Genomic DNA, 20,055 nt, shown 5'->3' with positions numbered 1-20,055 from the left:
TTCATGGCGTGTTAGATTTCTTTAATTTTAGATGTTATTTTTACTAGTACGAATGGTCTTCCTGAAATTAAGATGTTTATGGACATATGGTGGTCTGGTATGTCCTAGGTGGCATGTCAGGTCAGTCTGAAAGCCCCCCCCCCTCTCTTTTTCCACCAGTCACAACACACACACACATACACTGAATACACGTTCTCCCGTGCCTCGATGTGGGAAACCTGAGCCCAACGCGCTAAGTACCTGTCACAGTTCATTATGGAAGAGAGGACATTAAAGGTGGTTCGAAAAGTGGCCTTCTGCTTGAGTTGGAGCTTCACCAAGGCAGGAAGCCCACAGGCCCCAGCATCCCAGGCAGCGGTCTGCAGGACGGGGCTGCTCATTAGCCCCGCACCTACGTCAGTGACGCAGCCACAAACCCCATCTGTCACGGGGCCAACGGGCTACTGGGCCTCCAGACATAACAAGGCAGCAGTCAAGAGAATTGACTTTCATTAATAGTTCACTCTCCCAAAATACAAGCATGTCATCCTACAGTTTCAGCACTCGGTGTGCTTAATAAGCGCGGGACTGTTTGTGGTTTCATGTCATGCCTATTGTGACTGGCCAGCTCAGGTGTAGAGTTCTGATTTAATGTGTTGAGGAAAGGAAAGGGGGGGGGGGGGGGGGTTGCGAAGTGAATGTGATGTGAGTAGTCTGGTGAGTGGCCAGACAAGTCAATGGAGCCCAGGAGACTCTCCCAATTCCCTCTAGTCAGCAGCACAGCAGCCTGCTTCTCTCAAGAGCTCCTCCTGAATGCTAATGCGATCTTCTGTTCCCCACAGAGGGAGAATGGGCCAGAGAGTTCATGGGCAAGCTACTCCTATTTAAGGTCACACCGGGTTGTTTTGGAGACTCAAAAACAATCAAACATGGTGCCTTCACATGTGCTGAATCAAACACGGGCCTTCGACATGGCCTTCGACATCCCCATGAGATGTGGCCTTTCTGCCTAACAGGGTATGCCGTTTTAAGACACAGGGGCTGACTACTGGACAGTAATAACCTTTTCTTTTCAAGTTAAGACGCGGTTCTTTATGTCCAAGGTCGATCGACCAAATGAACTTGGGGGCTATGAAGCTAAACAAATATATAAACACATTTTTTTTGTGTCATTCTTTTAGCTTTTGAATTGTAAACAGTTTTCATACACGCACGCACACACACACACACACACACACTCGCTGCTGAGACACAGACAGCAGGCATGGGTCTCATGTCTCTCCATCTCAGACTACATCCTGGTAGCACTCAGCCATGGAAACAGACCCAGTCCTGGGATATCCCTCATCCATCTTCCAGTCTCTCTCTTTCTCTCTCTCCTCCTGTGCTGCTCTGGAAAATTCAGTGACGGAAAAACCAAAATCCACAGTGCTGAACACACATTGATAGATGATTCTGTCGATTGAATCTGAGAAGAAGAAAAAAGAACCCCGTAACTGCACCCCGTGGTCACATTTTCCCTTCCCTAAGCAGTGGAACACATTTCCCCTCTACCGGTGGTACTGTGTGTTTATAATTTAAGGTTATGTCCGACAGTCAAAGCAACAGGACGGCTGCAGCTCTGGGCTGGGTTTCACAAAGGTTGGCCTGCAAGCTTTTATACACACTGATGACAAGAAGGTCAGATGTGTAAACTCTTGTGAAGAAAGCTCAACGGCGGCAAATTGGTTGTAAAGGACCGAATGAAATCAGTTACCAGGGCCATTTAGAATTGATCTTTCTTTCGGAGTTGTGTCTAAAAAGGTTAGATGACTTTATTCTATTGATCCCACTTAGTGATTAAACCAGGTCATTATGTGTGTTTGTTTGTGTGTGCTGCGTTCATTTGGGTGGGTGGTGCGATTAAGCGCCGGTTCATTTCGTTTCAGTCCCTTCTTCTAATGGACTTATGGGTGGCTTATGGATGGGGTATAACACACTTACAGGGTTAGGGCCCAAAGTAGACGACGGCAGACTTTTGGGGGAGCGTTGCATGAAGCAGATGTTGTTTAAAAGTAGGCCGAGTGGAAAATGAAAGGAGTTGGGTAATGCCTTTGGACGACGGAGGTCTTGTTTCTACACATGTAGGAGTTTAAGCAACACATGGTTGCACGAGCTCAGCTGACACAACACTTCTCTGGAAGTCACTTTCAAAATCCAAAGCTCTTTGTTTGTGTTCCCATTCACCGAATGGAGTCACTATAATGGAATAGAACGTCCTTGCCAATGAGAGTAAAGAATGCCCCTGGATATGCGCAATATGTTTTATTGAGAGAGGCTTGGATATGTGTGGAAATGTTGTTGTAACTGTTGTTATAGGCTAATGCTAGCGTTGTTTTACAGTCATAGTAATGTCTTACGGCCCAGCTCCACTACGACCATCGGGCATTCAGCATTGTCAACGCGGCCATTGAGGGAATGCCCCCTTTTGAAATCAGTGAAAGCTGCTATACCCTGCGTTGCGCTCGAGTTGCATCACGTCCAATGGTACTGTCCAAGCTCAAGAATCGACAAATCTCAAGGGCCGACACACCCGTTCATCCAATCTTGTGCGTTGGAATCTTGTGCCTTCCCCCCCGCGCACGCACGCACGCGCGCCTCTCCACTCGGTCTGAGGACGTCGCAGTTGATAGGCTGCTGATATCCAGGCAACTCAGCACCTCTAGTGGAGCTAGACTATGATGTTAGTCTCTGAAATACTTAGCCTACAGTTCATAGACTAAGTACAGAGAACCCTAACCACATAACTTCAGAGCAGAGAGGAGTTGAACTGCCTCAAAGAGAATGTGTAGCACTGGGAACACTAATCTCCTCTCCTCTCCCTCCCCCGTCTCCCTCTGTCAGAGTGTACACTGCCGGTTACATGTTCGCGTTGCGTACTGCAGTCCCATTGAAGAAATGACACACTCTCGCTCTCTCTCACACACACACACACACGCACACGCACACACACGCACGCACTTAGCTGTGGTGCCTTGGGAAGTCTGGGGTATTAAGTAGTGCTGAGTGAATACATTTGATGTTGGTTATTATGAAAGGGTCAAGGCTGGTCTCGGGGAGAGATGGCTGGCAGGCTGGCGGCCCAGACGACAGGCCAGGGTTAGATCATCAGCCCCCTTCCCCTTCTCTTCTGTCAGACTCACTCTCCCCTCCACTCCCTAACCTCTATATGTCACATGTCATCATAGCATCCAAAGCACAGAGCAGTTATTCATAGTTCCTTCTTTTTTTCTTTCTCTATGTTGATATTGGCCATTTTTAAGTTAGCACATTGTCATTGTACAGTACTGTGCTCGTAGGGATTGTGTTTTGTTGGGAATGTTTTCAATAAAATAATAAAAATGTATGTAAAATAATTAATTGTTTCTCTCTCTCTCTCTCTCCTAGAGTTCTATGAACCTTCCGCCGGACAAAGCTCGACTACTGCGTCAGTACGACAATGAGAAGAAGTGGGAGCTCATCTGTGATCAGGTGGGACAATAAAGCTTTGTCGATGTTTAAATCGGATGTATGATGTGTGATGTGTCATCACTCCACAGTAAGCACAATGAACTTTGCCTTTCGTGCCCGGTCCGTAATACCAACACTTCCACTGGTGGCGCCTGATTTCCCCGAAACGACAAGAACTCCCTGCGCTCTGCGCTCGCAAGCCACCTCCACTTTATTTTGACCGATAACACGTTCAACAAAAATCATAGTTTGTTGATCCCCCGCCAGATTCTGTCTCAAGTCAAAACCGGAGCTAGGAGCACCCTCTCTAGTGTTGTGTGGTCCCTCTGCCCACGTTTGCCCCCCGTGGTTGAGCAGGCCACTCCAGGCCTCAGGCCGTCAAGTGGGTGAAGTGGCCCTGCTGTCGACACGGGTGGACCAGGAGAATGCCGCAAAGGGAGAAGAGGGCTGGGGGTGGACGGGGGGACGGTGGTTGTATGCAGACTCGAGTGCTCAGCTCAGCCCCCTGTGCCAGTGTGTTTTCTGCTTCCCTGAGCAGAGGGAACAGAGGAGAGAGAAGAGGAGAGGAGAGGGGGGACCACCAACCTCTCGCTCAAACAATGACCCTGAGGTTTATAGAGCTAGAATAGGCCCTCTACGCCATTTGCTGGTCATTCAACAAGCGCACGACCTATCAAGAGTTGTGTTAATGTTTCCTGTCCCGTTTTCTACGTCTTCCCCTGTTCTGACGTCATGCTTAGTTGTTGCCGTGAGCAACTCAGAATGACATGTCCTCCCTCGATGTGGTACTTCCGCCGTAGATTGAAGAGTCATCTCTTCAGGCTACCGGTACATCTTAACTGTCCCTCCTAAAGACCTCCTCATCCCCCCTGTACAGTTTCTTTACTCTAGCCTATTTTATTTTTATTTTTTTTAAAGCATTGTAACTGCCATAGGCCACTGGTCATAGCATAGATGACTTTTTCTTATGATGACTGATGGATAGATGATTCACTTACTCAGACAAATGTTTTTGTTGTAAGTCGCTTTGGATAAAGGCGATCTGCTAAATGCCAGAAATATCAAATCTAAATGCTGCTGTGTATGGATTGGCTGAGGTTGAAAGGGGTCCAAGGGTAAGACAACCTCCCCTACAGAGAGCAGGAATCCAGGAAACAAGGTTAATACATAATGACATTATCCCTGACATTTCCTCTGTGGAGATGTTTTTGTGTGTAGGTTTCCTCTCTCATGCCAAAGTTCACATTCTTAGCGATAGTTTGCTGCGTCTATGGGACATAAAGGCCTATACGATATCCTGCAGTCTAGGACATAAAATGCACTCCGTGTTCACGGGTTATTGCTAATTGTGCTAAATTTAGACCCGTTACAGTTTGTATGTTTTTTTAAATCAAAATAACTCACCTGTGAAAGCACACAGACTAAGATCTATAACATGTTTTCCCCATGTAGTGTTTATTGCCACGCTGAATATCTTTATGTAACCATGGCAACTGTGATGTAAGGAGGGAAGGAGAGGAGTGAGAATGACAGGTACATTTCTTTCGAAAACATATCTGCTGGAATCATTCAGAGATAATGAAATATTAAATGTTCTTAGGGCAACTATGAGGATGTATTAAATATGGAAGATGCTCTCAAAATGAAAAGGCCCGTCAGGAGATTCCAAGTCGCGCAGCAGAGAGAAGGGCTATGAATCGGCTATGAATCATTGAATTCATCAATGTCCAGTCATTAAGTATGTATCTATCGAGGGATATCAACATCTAGTCCTACATAACAGATATGTCCAGTCATTCCCACAAGGGATGTCATCGGATGCTTGATTCAATCGACAAAAAAGAGGCCCGGGGAAATGGTCTTCTCACATCTCACCACGCTAGACGTCTCTCAGTCGCGGGGTTTCTCTAACTAACAGACTCCAGCGAGGAGTGCTGTTGTGTTGAGGCGTTCGCCGTATTTCATCTTCAGCCTTTTAGAATATGAAAGCCGTCGAGCCTCCGCCCCCTCGGAACTATCGGTCTCTCAACTTCTTCTCCTCCTCCTCCACAACACATACAAGCCCCGCTTCCCCCTGTTGTAATGAGCTGATGGATGTTTGGCTCCCCAGTATGGAGCATGTTCACTGATTTCTCTCACTCTGTCTTCCCTTTGAACTGCCGCTCTCATACCCCCCCCCTCCCTCTCTCTCTCCCTCTCCCCTCTCTCTCTCTTCCCTCCTCTCCTCCTGTCTCTGAGCTGGGATTGACTCAGGGCTTCACATGCGACTTCTAATTACTGGCAACACACTCCTCCTTCTCTTTATCTATCTGGCTTTACGAAGCTTCCTTCTCTCTCTCTCTCTGTCTCTCTCTCTCTCTCTCTGTCTCTCTCTCGCTCTCTCTCTGTCTGTCTGTCTCTCTCTCTCTCTCTCTCCCCCCCTCTCACACTCTACAGGATGTTACATAAGCCCCTGGCACGGCACCCATTTTAACCCCTGGACTCCCTGGGCCCTTGTCCCACGCCGCAGGTGCAGAGGAGTGCGAGCCCAAAGCCCAGATGGTTTCCAGATCACTAGCCTCGCTGTATCCCCCCCCAGACGGCTTCTACGCCTGTCATGAACTACTTTATACATATACCTCTATCAATCTCACATAGTGTCTGTACTCTGTAGGCCAGCTACTTTCAGTACTTCCACTTTATTGGAAAGTGTGTATACCTTCTATATGATACGAGCTGCCTCTTATATGCTGTCCTCTATCAGCTAGATAGGCTGCATATATGCCACCTGTCTGTGTGTCATCCAAAGGGCTTTTTACTGTGCGTACTGTACTGTGTTGTTTTCATGGGAGTAAGCTCCCTTTCCCGAGGCTCTTTCCTGTTATTGTGAGAGTCACACTCTCATTCAGGGATAGATATAACATAGAGGCCACACATCATCACACAGCCAACCCTGAACACCCCCCCCCTCCCCCTATAATGCAAAAGAAAAAAAAATATTCAACAAATCTGCATGTCCGTAAGCTTGTCTTTCCCCGGTGACCAGGCCAAACTCCATGTAGTGAGTCGTTTCACTTCATTGCCGCTCATCCGGTGATATAATACACGTTCCCGTTTACCGTGGACCAAAATACCGATTCCCGCTCGCCGTGATCCCAAAGCCGGCACTAATCTCTCTTCTGTGAATTCAGAGCACCGGGGTGGTGGAGGAAGTGGCCAGCAAGTCTCCTGAGATTTTAAAAGACATATGCACCTACACGCACGCTCTCTCACTCTCACTCTCTCTGTCTCACTCTCTCACTCTCACTCTCTTTCTCTGTTTCTCTGTCTCTTTTTCTGTCTCCGTCTGCCTCTTCGTCTCTCTTGCACGCTCACTCGCTCTACCCCTCTCTCATTCTCTCTCTCTCTCTCTCTCTCTCTCTCTCTCTCTCTCTCTCTCTCTGTCTGAGTCTAAGCACGCTCCCAGGCCCATCACAATATAAATACTGCATCAACATGAATCTGATCAGAAGCTCAACAGTTTCCCCCCCCCTCCCCGCCACCTGTCTGCTACCTAAAGGCCAGCCTGCCTGCCTGCCTGCTGATAATTCAATATCAGTACAAAGTCGTGTGCCTGTGTATGCTTAGTTCCAGTTCATTAAACCTGAAGGCCCTTACACACCACACGGCCCACCTGACACTGACAGGATTACAGCGGCATACGGAGGCCGGTCACGTCCCTCCTCTGTGTGAGCGCAGGGGGGGATGAGGAGTCGTTCAGCCAGACTGCTCTCCGGCCTCTCTCAGCCACTCTGCGAAGCACCACAACACAAAAGCCTGTGATTCACAATGATTGGATGATGACTCGCGAAAGATGCTCCCCCCCACTTGTATTCGATTTGAATATAAAGAGGGGCTCCTCAGTATCAACACGAGCTTCTATTGGACTATCTATTCAAGCTAGTGTGGAGAGAATTCCATCAGCTGGTCTCTCTCATGTCATGGCTAGAGAGAATAGAAGCTGTTCTGATGATAGATTCTATAAGCTGTCTGTTCTGATGATCGTTGAACTGCTGTGAGTGAGTGTTGACTTGTTAAGTCCTGCAGCACCAGAGTCCAGCATCAATATTGAGCAACAATATTGTGGTTTGGTTTATCCCCCACCAGGCATGTGCCTGGGCTTAACTCATAGATTCCGTTTATTTTTTTTAAAAACCCTCTGCAATGAGCTTAATAACTTAAAATTGACGACAATATTGTTCTCTTGTCTTCTCTCTCTCTCTCTCTCTCTCTCTCTCTCTCTCTCTCTCTCTCTCTCTCTCTCTCTCTCTCTCTCTCTCTCTCTCTCTTTCTTTCTCTCTCTCTCTCTGTCTCTCTTTCTCTCTCTCTCTCTCTGTCTCTCACAGGAGCGATTTCAAGTAAAGAATCCCCCTCACACGTACATCCAGAAGCTGATGGGCTATCTGGACCCGGCGGTCACCAGGAAGGTGAGTGTCAGCGGGGAGGTCGGAGGTCGTGTTTGTTCCGTCCTACTGATAGTCAGTCAGTTCCACTGCCTCAGCTCTTCCTTCCCCTTCTTCCACCACCTCACCAGTCCAGTCCACACCAGGATATCCCCAGCACGATAGTGGAAACACGGCTCACTGGCCCTGAGAAGTTAGAGAAAGGTCGCCGCCTCACAATAACTTTGAATTGGCCTAGATGGTCTTTCTTTCCCATTCATTTTGGTATTGATTTCTCCCGATAGTTAGTTAGTTAGTTTGTTTGTTTGTCTATAATCACGTTAATCTTCCAAAACCGAAAAGGATTGTGATCATTTACAACAGCAGAAATGTAGTGAAGGCTACAGGTAGATTGTGAGGTATATGGTGAACTAGGCCTTTAACACAGCAGAAGTCTGGTCTGGCAGAAGTGAAACATTATCAGTCTAGCTGTCAGTTATGAGATCATCTCCAGTACTTGATGGTTGCTTGGCCCCCTTCACGGGGGGGGGGGGGGGTTACAGAGCAGTGTGTCAGCCAACCTGCAGTGCCTTGCCAACGGTAAGACTCCTGGCCCACTGAGACAGGGGGGAGTGCTGCTGTGAGATGGGGGAGTAAGTTGTCTCTGCCATAAACAAATTAACAGGAGAAGCTCTGGCAGAATAACAGAACATTTGCGCTGGATAATTCAATTACTCTTGACTGGAATTAAAGTTTCAGAGCGACGTGATGGTAAGTCGGAGGAGCGTGAACAGAGCCGATCTGTATCCTGCTGTGGATATGACGTCTGGAACAGAAATAGACGCACGCCTCCGTCCTCGCTCCCACTTTCCCGAGCGAACTTAGCGTGGATCCGCGCCGTGGCGATCCGTTAGATTATTCATCGCATTTCATTTTTTATATTTTTCGAAAGAGCGTACTTGTCTCTCTTGCCTGATAGAAGAAGCGAAGGGGGGAATAGCGATGTCATGTATCTTGTATACAGTACATGGCTTATATTTTGGCACCCCTGTGGCCGAGCATTAGCGAGGTCCCGTTTGTTTGGGGTGTTTTGAGATTGCCTCGCTCTCTGGTGATGACTTAAAGATGACAGAGGAGGAGAAGACGGAAGAACAATGGCAGTGTGTGAAGGCCAACTGAGCCTCCCTCCATCGTGACAGAGGAGAAGAGAGGAGGGGGTGGTGGGTGAGAAGTGCTCATGTTGTAGTCAGATCAGATGGAAGAGTGTCAGGAAAGGAGAGTGTCGGGAAAGGAGAGTGTCACGCTGGTTGGAGTAATACTGAAAGTAGGTTGGAGTAATACTGAAAGTAGGTTGGGAGTAATACTGAAAGACAGAAAAGAGGGGAGGATAGAGGGGGGAGGGGAGAGTGGGTGAGTTGGTTGAATGGGAGGACCAGTCCCAGAGGAAAGGGAAGGGGAAAGTGACGAGGTTTAAATCTCTCTTCTCTGTCTCTGTCTGTCTGTCTCTCTGTCTCTGTCTCTGTCTCTCTCTCTCTCTCTCTCTCTCTCTGTCTCTGTCTCTGTCTCTGTCTCTGTCTCTGTCTCTCTCTCTCTCTCTCTCTCTCTCTCTCTCTCTCTCTCTCTCTCTCTGTCTCTCTCGTGGTGTAAACACTTAACACGGCCACGGCTGGAGGATTTCTCCCGGACAGCAGGGCCTGTGTTCAAACATCCCTCTCCTTGTTTGTCTAACTGAGCTGACCTGAGTGTGATCTTCTCCCCCTTTCTGATTGAAACCGTACACGGGGTCCGAGCCGAGTCGGTACCACCGCCTCTTTATTAAGACACGCCTCCCTCTGAGATGGACACCGTGCTGGTTCGTAAAAAAACAACAACAATGAAAAAAAACTAGCCTGGCACTGCCACCCCCCCCCTACCCTCCCCCCATCCCTGCCGTGTCCAATTGCAGCCCATGAAGGGCAAATGGAAACCCATGCCATGGTAAGAGAGAGGGTATACACACTCCTGTGAGAAAGTTGAGCAATCTCCCCCGAACTCCCTCCTTCGCTCCCTCTGGAGTAGACGGCGTTCCAACAATAGTCCTCGTGTCCCTCACGGAGGTCAGCAGCTTGCACCAGAGGGAGAGAGAGAGAGGGGGAAGAAAGAAAGAAAGAAAGAAGGAGAGTGAGAAAGAGAGAGTTATGGTTTTACATTCCTACTCAGCCCCCTTTTTTTCTTCAGCCTCAAACAATTGCCACTTTGTGCCTGTGCTGAGAGTGCTGGAGGTCATTGCCTCCGCTTTACATATGCAGGCTCCGGAGCATTCCTCTGGGCAGCTCCCAGCCAATAGGCAGCCAAGGAGGAAGGGGTCCATTCCCAAAAAAAAAAAAAAATCCCCAAGAATGTATCAGCCATTGATTTGTTTCCAGGATGACCCCATCACGCTCTCCCCCAGCTCTATCCCCTCTTCTTTCCCCCTCTTCTTTCCTCTCTGCCTACGGGACTCTCTTCCACTCTTTTTGCCCTCTTTTCCTAACCCGCCTGCCTCTCTCTTTCTCTTCCTGCTCCATTGCTCTCCCTCCCTCTCTTTCCCCACTCAACCCCTCTTTTCCTCTCTTTGCCTGTTCTCCCCAGCTCTGTTCTGCAGCTGGTAGTACTTAGTGAGGAGCAGGGCGTTGTGAGAGGGGGGGCGGGGGCGCGGGGGGGGTGTTCAGTAAGGAGGATTCAGTGAGCCTGCGCACTACCCCTGCACACACTCGGCGTTCCACACAAACACACAAAGGGCTCCTCCTTAATAAAAAACACTCTGTTTCTCATCTCCCCCATGTGCCAAACACACACCGCCCTAGCCCAGAGAAACTCTCTGGCAAAAGACCCCGGTCCAGCCTGTAATACTGGGGACTGGGCTCTGTTTCCTGTCTGACACAGACACGCACACACGCATGCACGTCGAGCACCCACCCACGCCACACGCGCGCGCACATACACACACCACTTGTGCACACACACAGGCACACACATGTGCACATACCACACGTGTGCACACTGCACACTGCACACACACACACACACACACATACATACACCATGGAAAGTGTGAGACCCATCCAAACTGGGTGTATACTGGGAGCTCCTCTGTCATTGGTGATGCAATGATTTCACTGTGTGTCATCAGGGAGGTTCTCCTCTAAGCCCGTGATCAACACTGGCCAGACGCAGTCGTGATTATTATCCTAACTGTTGCGTAACAGGATTCTGGCCCTGTATTTTAGCATTAGCAGGACTTTTTGTCTGAGGATGAAAATGATGAGGTGCATGCATACACACGCATGCACACACGCACACACACACACACACACACGCACACACACACACACGTCACATACTTGATCCACATGCCGTTCATACACTTCATACACGGTCACAGAGCTTTCTCCTGTAGTTGTAACCACGGTAACAGTACAGGGCAAGAGTGTGTGTGTGTTTGTGGCGTGCTCAAACACAATTTTAATAAGTTGATTCTATCAGTCAAACAAGAGGAACCACATCTCTTCAGAGCACCAGCATGAGTATATAAGATAACGTTAAAGGTTCCATCAACAGGCCTGTCCTTTCAGGTAGATTTCATTTTTTACCCCCAAGCCGGTGTTGAATCATGCCTAACGATAAGGAGGATGAGGAACATCAACTGATATATCGTTCGGGTGGATATGACTGTATGTGTCTACTTTCACAATTCAATGTCATCGTAGTACCTTGAGATAAAGCCTGTTTCCCCAACCTTCTTGTTCTAATCATTTCTCAGCCAGCTTATCTAAGCCAAACAGCAGTTCAGTGGGTACCGTTTGATTTAAGGCTTCTAAACCAGTGTCACGGTGTGATACAAATATGAACAGTTCCTTCTCCTTCTCATCTTCTCTTCCAGAAATTCAGACGGAGAGTGCAGGAGTCGACCCAAGTCCTGAGAGAACTGGAGATTTCATTACGGACCAATCACATAGGGTGAGTAAGAGTTGTGAGAAGGTTGTGCAAACGTCAACACCCACTCGCGTTAGACCGGGGGGAGCGTCTGGCATTCCAGACACCCAGTGACACACAGGCATGTAGGAACTGACGTTTACCCCTAACCGCCCCCCCCCCCCCCCCCTAACCCCCCGCCCCCCACACACAGACACACGCACACACCTTCCTCTCCATCTCTCTCCCCAGAGCTCAGATCCCTAAGAATGAATGTATTGTTCCTGATCTTTATCTAACGTGGCAAAGAAAGAAACAGGCTTCTATGTTAGAATACTGACTGGGACTGGAGGTTCTACATTTGGTTTGGTTTCGCACTGTGGAAGATCACAGGAGTTTTGGGGACCGTTCAAAAAACAAAAAACTAATCAAATAGGGAGGAATTTATGAAGACAAACAAGCTTTGACTTGTTTCAAGTTGTGTTTTTACAGTGCTCTCGTTCCCCTCTATTGAAGATCAATATCAAAAAAAGTCATCCGCAGCCAGCCTGATATTTAAGGAATGTGGTTAGCGTCGCTTGGGGCTGTCCAGGTCGGCCCTGGTTGATTGGGGGCGACGAGGACAGCTGCTCTGCCGAGAGCTGAAGGCAGGATGAGGGACAGCAGGAAGGCACGGGGGCTGACGGGGACAGAGCGAGGTCACTGGTGACACAGCAACAACTGACAGAAGAAGATTGTGTGACCCTGGCAGAGACGGGAAGACACGGCCATGAGACCGACCTCCAGTCCTGGCCTGTTATCACACTCACACACACACACACACACACACACACACACTCACACACACACACACACACTCACACACAGACACACACACACACACACACACACACACACTCACACACACACACACACACACAGACAGACAACCTCAACATCACTTATCACACACACACACAAACACACACACACACACACACACTCACACACACACACACACACTCACACACAGACACACAACCTCAACATCACTTATCACACACACAAACTCACTTATCACACACACACACAAACACACACACACACACACACACACACACACACACACACACACACACACACACACACATTTAAACACGGATCCTGTGTCTCAGAAAACGAACCAAACACAACAGGAGCCATCGAGGATGTTCGCCAGCCAAAACAAGTCAGGAGGGAAGACATTGTTTATGTGGATTAACCCGTGCCTCGTTATAGTGACCGCATGTTGCTAAACTAGATTACATTATTAATCTACCTAATCTAGATTAGATAATCAAGTATTATCTTTTTCCTAGAGCAAGAGAGGGAGGCTGTGGGGGGGGGCGGCACTCATAGAAACAATGCAACCAGTAAATAATCAGTCTTATTTTCAGAGGTGAAGACAAGACAGATTCTATCTATCATCAACGTATAATAGAGTGACTGTCTCCTTGAGTGGTGCTGCCATGTCCAACACGGCCTTGCTTACTGATTGTTTTTTTACATTGTTAAACAGTGAACACCACGGACCTGTTTTCAATGGAGGGCTTGTACCCTCCTGTGGTAATGATTACCATGTGCCTGTTTTAAGGTCAAACACCTCCTCCACACCTAACACAGCCCAAACACAGCCCACTGTTTTTTAGTAGCCATCCTAGTCAGCATGTAGCTTAGCTTCACCACAGGGGAAGCCTATAAAGGAACCAGCTTGTAGAACACCGGTTCCTCCCACGAGTGTTTGTTACGTCTCCTTGTTTTAGTCACAAGTTCTTCTCGAGGCCTGGGTGTCGTTATTGTTATGTTTTACCCTTTGGAAGTGTCTGAAATCGCGCCACAATCGCGGCCCATTGAAGTAATTGGTGAGGGCACCCCCCCCCCCCCCCTGTAAATAGACGTAATGCTGCTTGAGCTGCTAATAGGTAAAGATAAAGAATTAGTCAGTCACCGCCGCTCATATATATGGAAAGGTGAGAGCGCCAGTTGCTGTTGTTTGTCGAACGCCTGTTGTTTCTCCAAAAAAAGATCCCGCTCCACTTTTTCCACTATAGAGTGCAAATGAAAGCGTCTGGAATGCTGAATAGGTGGCCCACTCTAGCCTTTAGCATTAGTGGGGAAGGTGAGAATGGGCTTTTGATCATTTTTCCTGGCACTCCCTGGCAGAGCTGAGAGAGGTGTGTGTGTCTTTGTGTCTTTGTGCGTGTGCGTGTGCGCTGGCATCTACCAGGCTGCCTCCCCCATGCTTTGTAGTCCCTGAAACAACTCAACACTATTCCTCCCAGGGAATGACGGGAAGTCAGAGAACAGAGGGGGGGGGGGGGGGGGGAATCTGCCCTCGCTCTACTTCTGAATCAGGATTTATTTATCTTAACATGTTTCAGAGAGCAACCTCTAGTCTAGAGTCTCTTGATGATTCAGTGGTTGAATTCATGACTCTTCCGCCGTAGACTCGAGGAACCATCTCTTCAGGCTACATCTTGACCGTCCCTCCTAAAGACCCGTTCATCCCCACCACAACCCCTGTACAGTTTATCTAATGTAAATCATTTAAAAAAAATAGTAATTCTACCTTCATCCAGCATTATGACTGCCAAAGGTCTTAGCATAGATTTTTTTTCTTATGATGACTGATGTATAAATGATTCACTTACTTTAGACAAGTTGAGGTAAGTCGCTTTGGATAAAGGCATCTGCTAAAAGTACAAAATGTAATGTTATGTTCAATATGTGTGTAAATGTGTGCACAGAAATGGATGTGCACTAAGATAGGCCTACACACTGTTTTCTGTATATTGTTCTATAGTGTCTATTGTTATACTATTATATTGTTTAGTGAAAATAAATACTCCTTTCTCTTTTTAATTCAGGTGGGTGAGAGAATTCCTAAACGAGGAAAACAAAGGTCTGGACGTGCTGGTGGAGTATCTTTCTTTTGCACAGTACGCCGTCACGTAAGTCACTCTCCTCCGTCCTCTGTCCGTCCCTTCTCTTTTCACCCCATACATGCCCTCATATACGACCAGCCTGGACAATGGACACAATGAGCCTTTTCTGTCTAATCACTGATGCATCCCCTCCAACACTGCCTGGTTTTAACAGAAACACTGAGTCACTAACCAACGCTGGGGCCAAACAACTCCGGAGACGTTCGCCCTGTGTGGCATAATATAACTATAGATTCTATTCATAGATGACGCGGTTAGTGGTTTACAAGGTCTCCATTCAGTGCCAATGGTGTTTTTTGTTGAAAACGTGCAGTTTAAATGTTTCATTTACTCCCTAACCATATGTTAGAATGGTTCTCTCCGTCTGTGTTTAGAGTGGTTTCCCATAAACGAGTATTTACCTTTCTAGACTCGTGATCCCAACGGTATGAGTGTCCCCAGCCTTTTCTATTAGAAAGTAGCCAAAAGTGATTTGGGAATTATATTATACTGCTCTCCTGAAAGTTGAAATCATAGACGGTCCATATGTAGCATGGTTTTGCTAGAACACTCTCCAACCTAATACTAGAATCGGGGGTCTATTTGTAATCCGTTCAAACACTCAAGCTGTGCTTGATTGAGCTTGTGCAATGGGACCAAAGTGGAATGGTCCCAAAAGTGCAAACCCCACCCACCTGGCACTCCAGCCTCCAGGCAGGTTCAAGCAAACGCTTGAAAACATATTTAAAAATGCTCTAACTCAAACTATTTAAAACAGTCAAACCTGTTTAAAACCTTAAATACTATTTGAACTCAGTTCCCCCTCCACACAGAGGCTGTTCATAATAGCCTAATAATAATAATAATAATAATAATAACTTATAACAGAGGTGGAACTCTCTTCTCAGAAAGCGCAGTGACGGTGCAGTTCTCTAAGTCTGTTCTCCCATCTACAGGTATGACGGTGACAGCGTGGAAAATAACAATGACAGCTCAGTGGACAAGACCAAGCCCTGGAGCCGCTCCATAGAGGATCTCCATGGAGGGAGCAACCTGCCCTCTCCTGTCAGCGGGAACAGTATCTCCCGTTCCGGACGCGCCTCTACGTTACGGTATTACACACACACACACACACACACACACACACACGAAAACACCATGTTTCCGACAATTTTTTTTACAATTTAAAAAAATAATATAGGTGGTCACTACAATCCTAAAAGAATTACGGTGCGTGTGTTTCACTGACACACATAGTAACACCGATCATAATTGTTCTAGTTTGATGCCTATGAATTTCTGTGTTTATAAAGCCCATATGAGGTTTTTCTGAGAGGTCTCACATTTCATGTGATGTCTGAAAAGCCCTATTGTGCAGTCATGGGGTCTGTAAGTCTTTAAATGGCTTAGGCCCTTCTGAGTGTGCCATGGAAGGATTGGGCCGCCTGTCCCTCCTCCCCGCCTCTCTACGGACCCTCTGACTCATAATGGCCCTGTTATGAAATGTGATACTTCTGTGATACATGGCTGACAATGTGTTTCTCTTGGCTTCTGAGGATCATGGAAAGTCCCCTTTTTTGGATTGTTATGCACGCCTTGGAAGATACTATAAATACCGGAAATGTATTCTAAAAAGAGATTGAAAAAAAATCATAATTTCAACATTTGAAATCCTATCCAGTACCCTCGCTTGAAGCGGGGTCATTTCATTGGGATTAAAGCAGCAAAACGGGTTTAACAGCCATTAAGTCTCAAATCTCATTCAATTATGCATATTTTACCCATGATTTGTGGCTTTATTGGTACCGCTAATCCTATTGTCTGACAATTCCGTCACTATGTAGACTTTTTGGCCAGTGGAACAGTCGCTTCTGTTCCGAGGCTTTTCAGGGTCATGTTTGTCTTGCTAGGTAGCAGAGGTGAGATCAGAAGTAGGGATAAGACAGCTATGAGGCTGGCGGTGATGACCCCGCCCTCCTGTATGGACGGTTTAGAAGTTGACTGGGTTCTAAGGTGACATTCCTTCATTTCCTCCATAGTCTCCTGTTCTGTGGTCCTGTCTTCAGCCCCAGGCAGGTCCAAGCATCACACTGCTGCTGCCTGATAGCTTTAGCTGCTGCTCCTTTCCCTCCTCCCTGCTACAGATATACACACACACACATACACATACTCACTCGCACACTTATGTACGCTCACGCACACACACACACACACACACAATCGCGCACTTAGGTACGTGTACGCACGCACACACACACACACACACACACACACACACACACACACACAAACACAATCGCGCACTTAGGTACGTGTACGCACGCACGCACACACACACACACACACACACACACACACACACACACACACACACTCTCTCTCCCCCTCGTCTCTGTACCTGCCTCCCTGCTTACACTGCCAAGCTTCTAGATGGCTGTGTGTGTGTGTGTCAGGGATGTGAGTTATGTCTGCTGCCTTTGTCGTGTAGTGCTGCTACTGTAGAATTGGAAAAAGATTGGATTTAGAACTAATGTCTATTTGTTCCATCATTGTTTCTAGCCTACCTGTGCATTCTTGTTATGGCTTCTTGAGCAGTACAGTGTGCAAAGGCTAGAGAGAGTATCTATAGGCTAACGCTTACAGTTGAAGAATGTGCTGGCTGATGTAGGCTAAGCTAGTAGTTGTTGCTAGTCCTAAACCTAACACCAGTCTGTACTTTGGATGTATGAACTAAAATTGTCCACTATTCTTTAGTCATTTCCTAAGTCATGTGTTACACACAAAGAAGTCAAGGTAATTAATGCAAGATCATACCATTTCATACTTTACAACATGATAAATTATTTCCAGCGTACAGAAACCTTAGCCTACCCTCTGTGGTTTTTAGTCCCATTATCATTGTTCTGTCTATGTTGCAAAGTCAATTATTTTAATGACAGTACATTTTTATGCCATATTCATTTTTTCGATGTATTTTCTTAACATTTTCACGGGAAACTCAAAGGACACCGAGCTCTATGAAATGCCAACAGGGTTCAAAAAGCCGATGGTATGTTTTCTCCTCAGTTTTTCTCCGTTCGAAACACGTAGCTCTTACTGTAGTTAGTCTAGCTGTGTTTTCTAGACGTTTCTAGAAGTGTGTAGTCAGATATGGTGTGACTTAGAACATCCTGTTCTGTCATCGGAAGTGTGGAAAGACCGTGAACAACATAGCTGGAAGCCTTTGAGGGAACCTCGTGGTTGTAGGTAACTCACATCAGACTTGTCAAAGCAAGCCTGAGTATTGCATCAGGATGAAGGAAGTGGCTTCCTTTACTCATCATTTTACCATTCGACATTCCATCCTGTGAGATTACGGGAAATAATTATCAAGTCTCTCTTCCTTCAAATGTATACTCACCTAACCAAATGCCATGATGCAGGGTCGCAGACTGTGGGTGTGGGTGTGGGGATGTGTGTGTGTGTGTGTGTGTGTGTGTGTGTGTGTGTGAGATGTGGAGGAACAAGATGAAAAGCTCACTTGAAGAATGTTCAGTGGATGAGGCGATGTTCCAATTCTGTCACTATCTCACCAAACCAAACCAGTGCATTACTGTGAGGAAACTTGTTTTGCACTCCGTCTGCGCCACATGCGCGTAAATAGAACAAAGAACATGCACACACACGCACACACACGCACACACACAGACAGACTCAAACACCTGCATGCCTACGCACACAGACACACAAACACACCTGCACATTTTATTTTGCTCTCTTATATTTTATTTCATCCCAATGCCAAAACATGTTGCTGAATGCCTCCCCCTTCACCTCGACAATGAGAAACGTCAGGCCATGAAGACCTATCATCCACTGGGGTTAATTGTTGCTTGACAACCTATCAATTTGTCCTTATTTACCCGCCTCCTGAAACCTTATCCTCCTCCAGAGCGACATAATGTGTTCAGTGTACACACACACACACACACACACACACACACACACTCCACACCCATGTTGTGTGACTCAAGCCAGCGCTGTGCTCTCAGGCGGCCTGCCTGACACACATCCGTGTGTATCTGTAGCCTGGAGGTACCTATTTTCCCCAGAACCAGGGCTGGTAAGAGCCCTGTGACACGGCTGAAAATAAACCTTGTTTTCAACCTCCCTGTCTGTACTAAGCTGTGTGTGTGTGTGTGTGTGTGTGTGTGTGTGTGTGTGTGTGTGTGTCTGTGTGTGTCTCTCTCTCTCTCTCTGTGTGTGTGTCTCCCTCTCTGTGTGTGTGTGTGTGTCTGTGTCTGTGTCTGTGTCTGTGTCTGTCTGTGTGTGTGTGTGTGTGTGTGTGTGTGTGTGTGTGTGTGTGTGTGTGTGTGAGTGTGTGTGTGTGTGTCTCTCTCTCTCTGTGTGTCTCTCTCTCTGTGTGTGTGTGTGTGTGTGTGTCTGTGTCTGTGTCTGTGTCTGTGTCTGTGTCTGTGTGTGTGTGCGTGTGTGTGTGTGTGTGTGTGTGTGTGTGCGCGCGCGCCTAGCACTCTCCTTTCATTGTGAGGAAAGCGTCAGACTCTGGAGAGAAAGGCTTCTCTCTGGTTTTGACCGCACAAAGCTGGGCCCATCACTCCCTTGCATGCAAATGAACGCCCGGCTATTGTACTAGTTGTTAGTGATACCTTTGTTTTAATTTAATTATCCAACACAATGCAAGCGGGGCACCCCCCCTCTAGCCTTTAAGAGAGCTGTAGATTACACTGCCTTTGTGTGTCTTAATCTGACGGGCCTTGGAGTTTAATGTCCGCTCTTAAAAGGAGGGGGGTGTGTGTCTGTGTGTGTGTGTGGGGGGGGGGGGGAGTTGTATGACCTATTGTTTACAGACAGCATCTGTTTACGTGTTTACTGAAGCCCTGTGTCGATGGTTGGTGTGGTTTCAGTGTGTTGACTATGGAACATGCCTTCTGTCCCCCGTGTGTCAGTAGTTGTAACACGCTGCCCACCAGCCGGAGGACGCTGAAGAACTCCAGGCTGGTGTGCAAGAAGGACGACGTCCACGTCTGCATCATGTGCCTGCGAGCCATCATGAACTACCAGGTGAGGGGGCACCCATGGACACGCACGCACTCACTCACTCACTCACTCACTCACTCACTCACTCACTCACGCACGCACTCACGCACTCACTCACTCACTCACTCACTCACTCACATATAAATATACATGCTTATGCGGGTGCGCCCACACACACACACACACATTATCCTCTCCCAAATTGAATTTGTCGTCTGCCATGTTTCCAGTGACAGATCATTTCTCAAGTTTTGGTTTACAGTGTTATGTAAAAG

The 20,055-nt window shown here is 47.3% G+C and overlaps 1 protein-coding gene across 3 annotated transcripts in view; it reads left to right on the top strand.

Annotated features, from left to right (window-relative positions):
- The window catches only part of fmnl2a (formin-like 2a), a gene marked incomplete at both ends in the record, with an annotated part of 51,389 nt that overhangs the window by 14,521 nt on the left and 16,813 nt on the right, over window positions 1-20,055 (top strand). For all 3 annotated transcript variants that reach the window (XM_080535723.1, XM_080535722.1, XM_080535721.1), the window contains 6 exons: window positions 3,406-3,489; window positions 7,833-7,913; window positions 11,770-11,846; window positions 14,687-14,770; window positions 15,700-15,855; window positions 19,693-19,804. In XM_080535723.1, the coding sequence (XP_080391849.1) occupies window positions 3,406-3,489; window positions 7,833-7,913; window positions 11,770-11,846; window positions 14,687-14,770; window positions 15,700-15,855; window positions 19,693-19,804 (594 nt within the window). The remainder of the gene's footprint in view (window positions 1-3,405; window positions 3,490-7,832; window positions 7,914-11,769; window positions 11,847-14,686; window positions 14,771-15,699; window positions 15,856-19,692; window positions 19,805-20,055) is intronic.

This window comes from Nansenia antarctica (genome assembly GCF_963989245.1).
Source record: "Nansenia antarctica genome assembly, chromosome: 7".
Classification (NCBI taxonomy): Eukaryota; Metazoa; Chordata; class Actinopteri; order Argentiniformes; family Microstomatidae; genus Nansenia; species Nansenia antarctica.
Note: the sequence above shows the minus strand (reverse complement) of the source record. Positions and strands in the feature narration are given on the sequence as shown.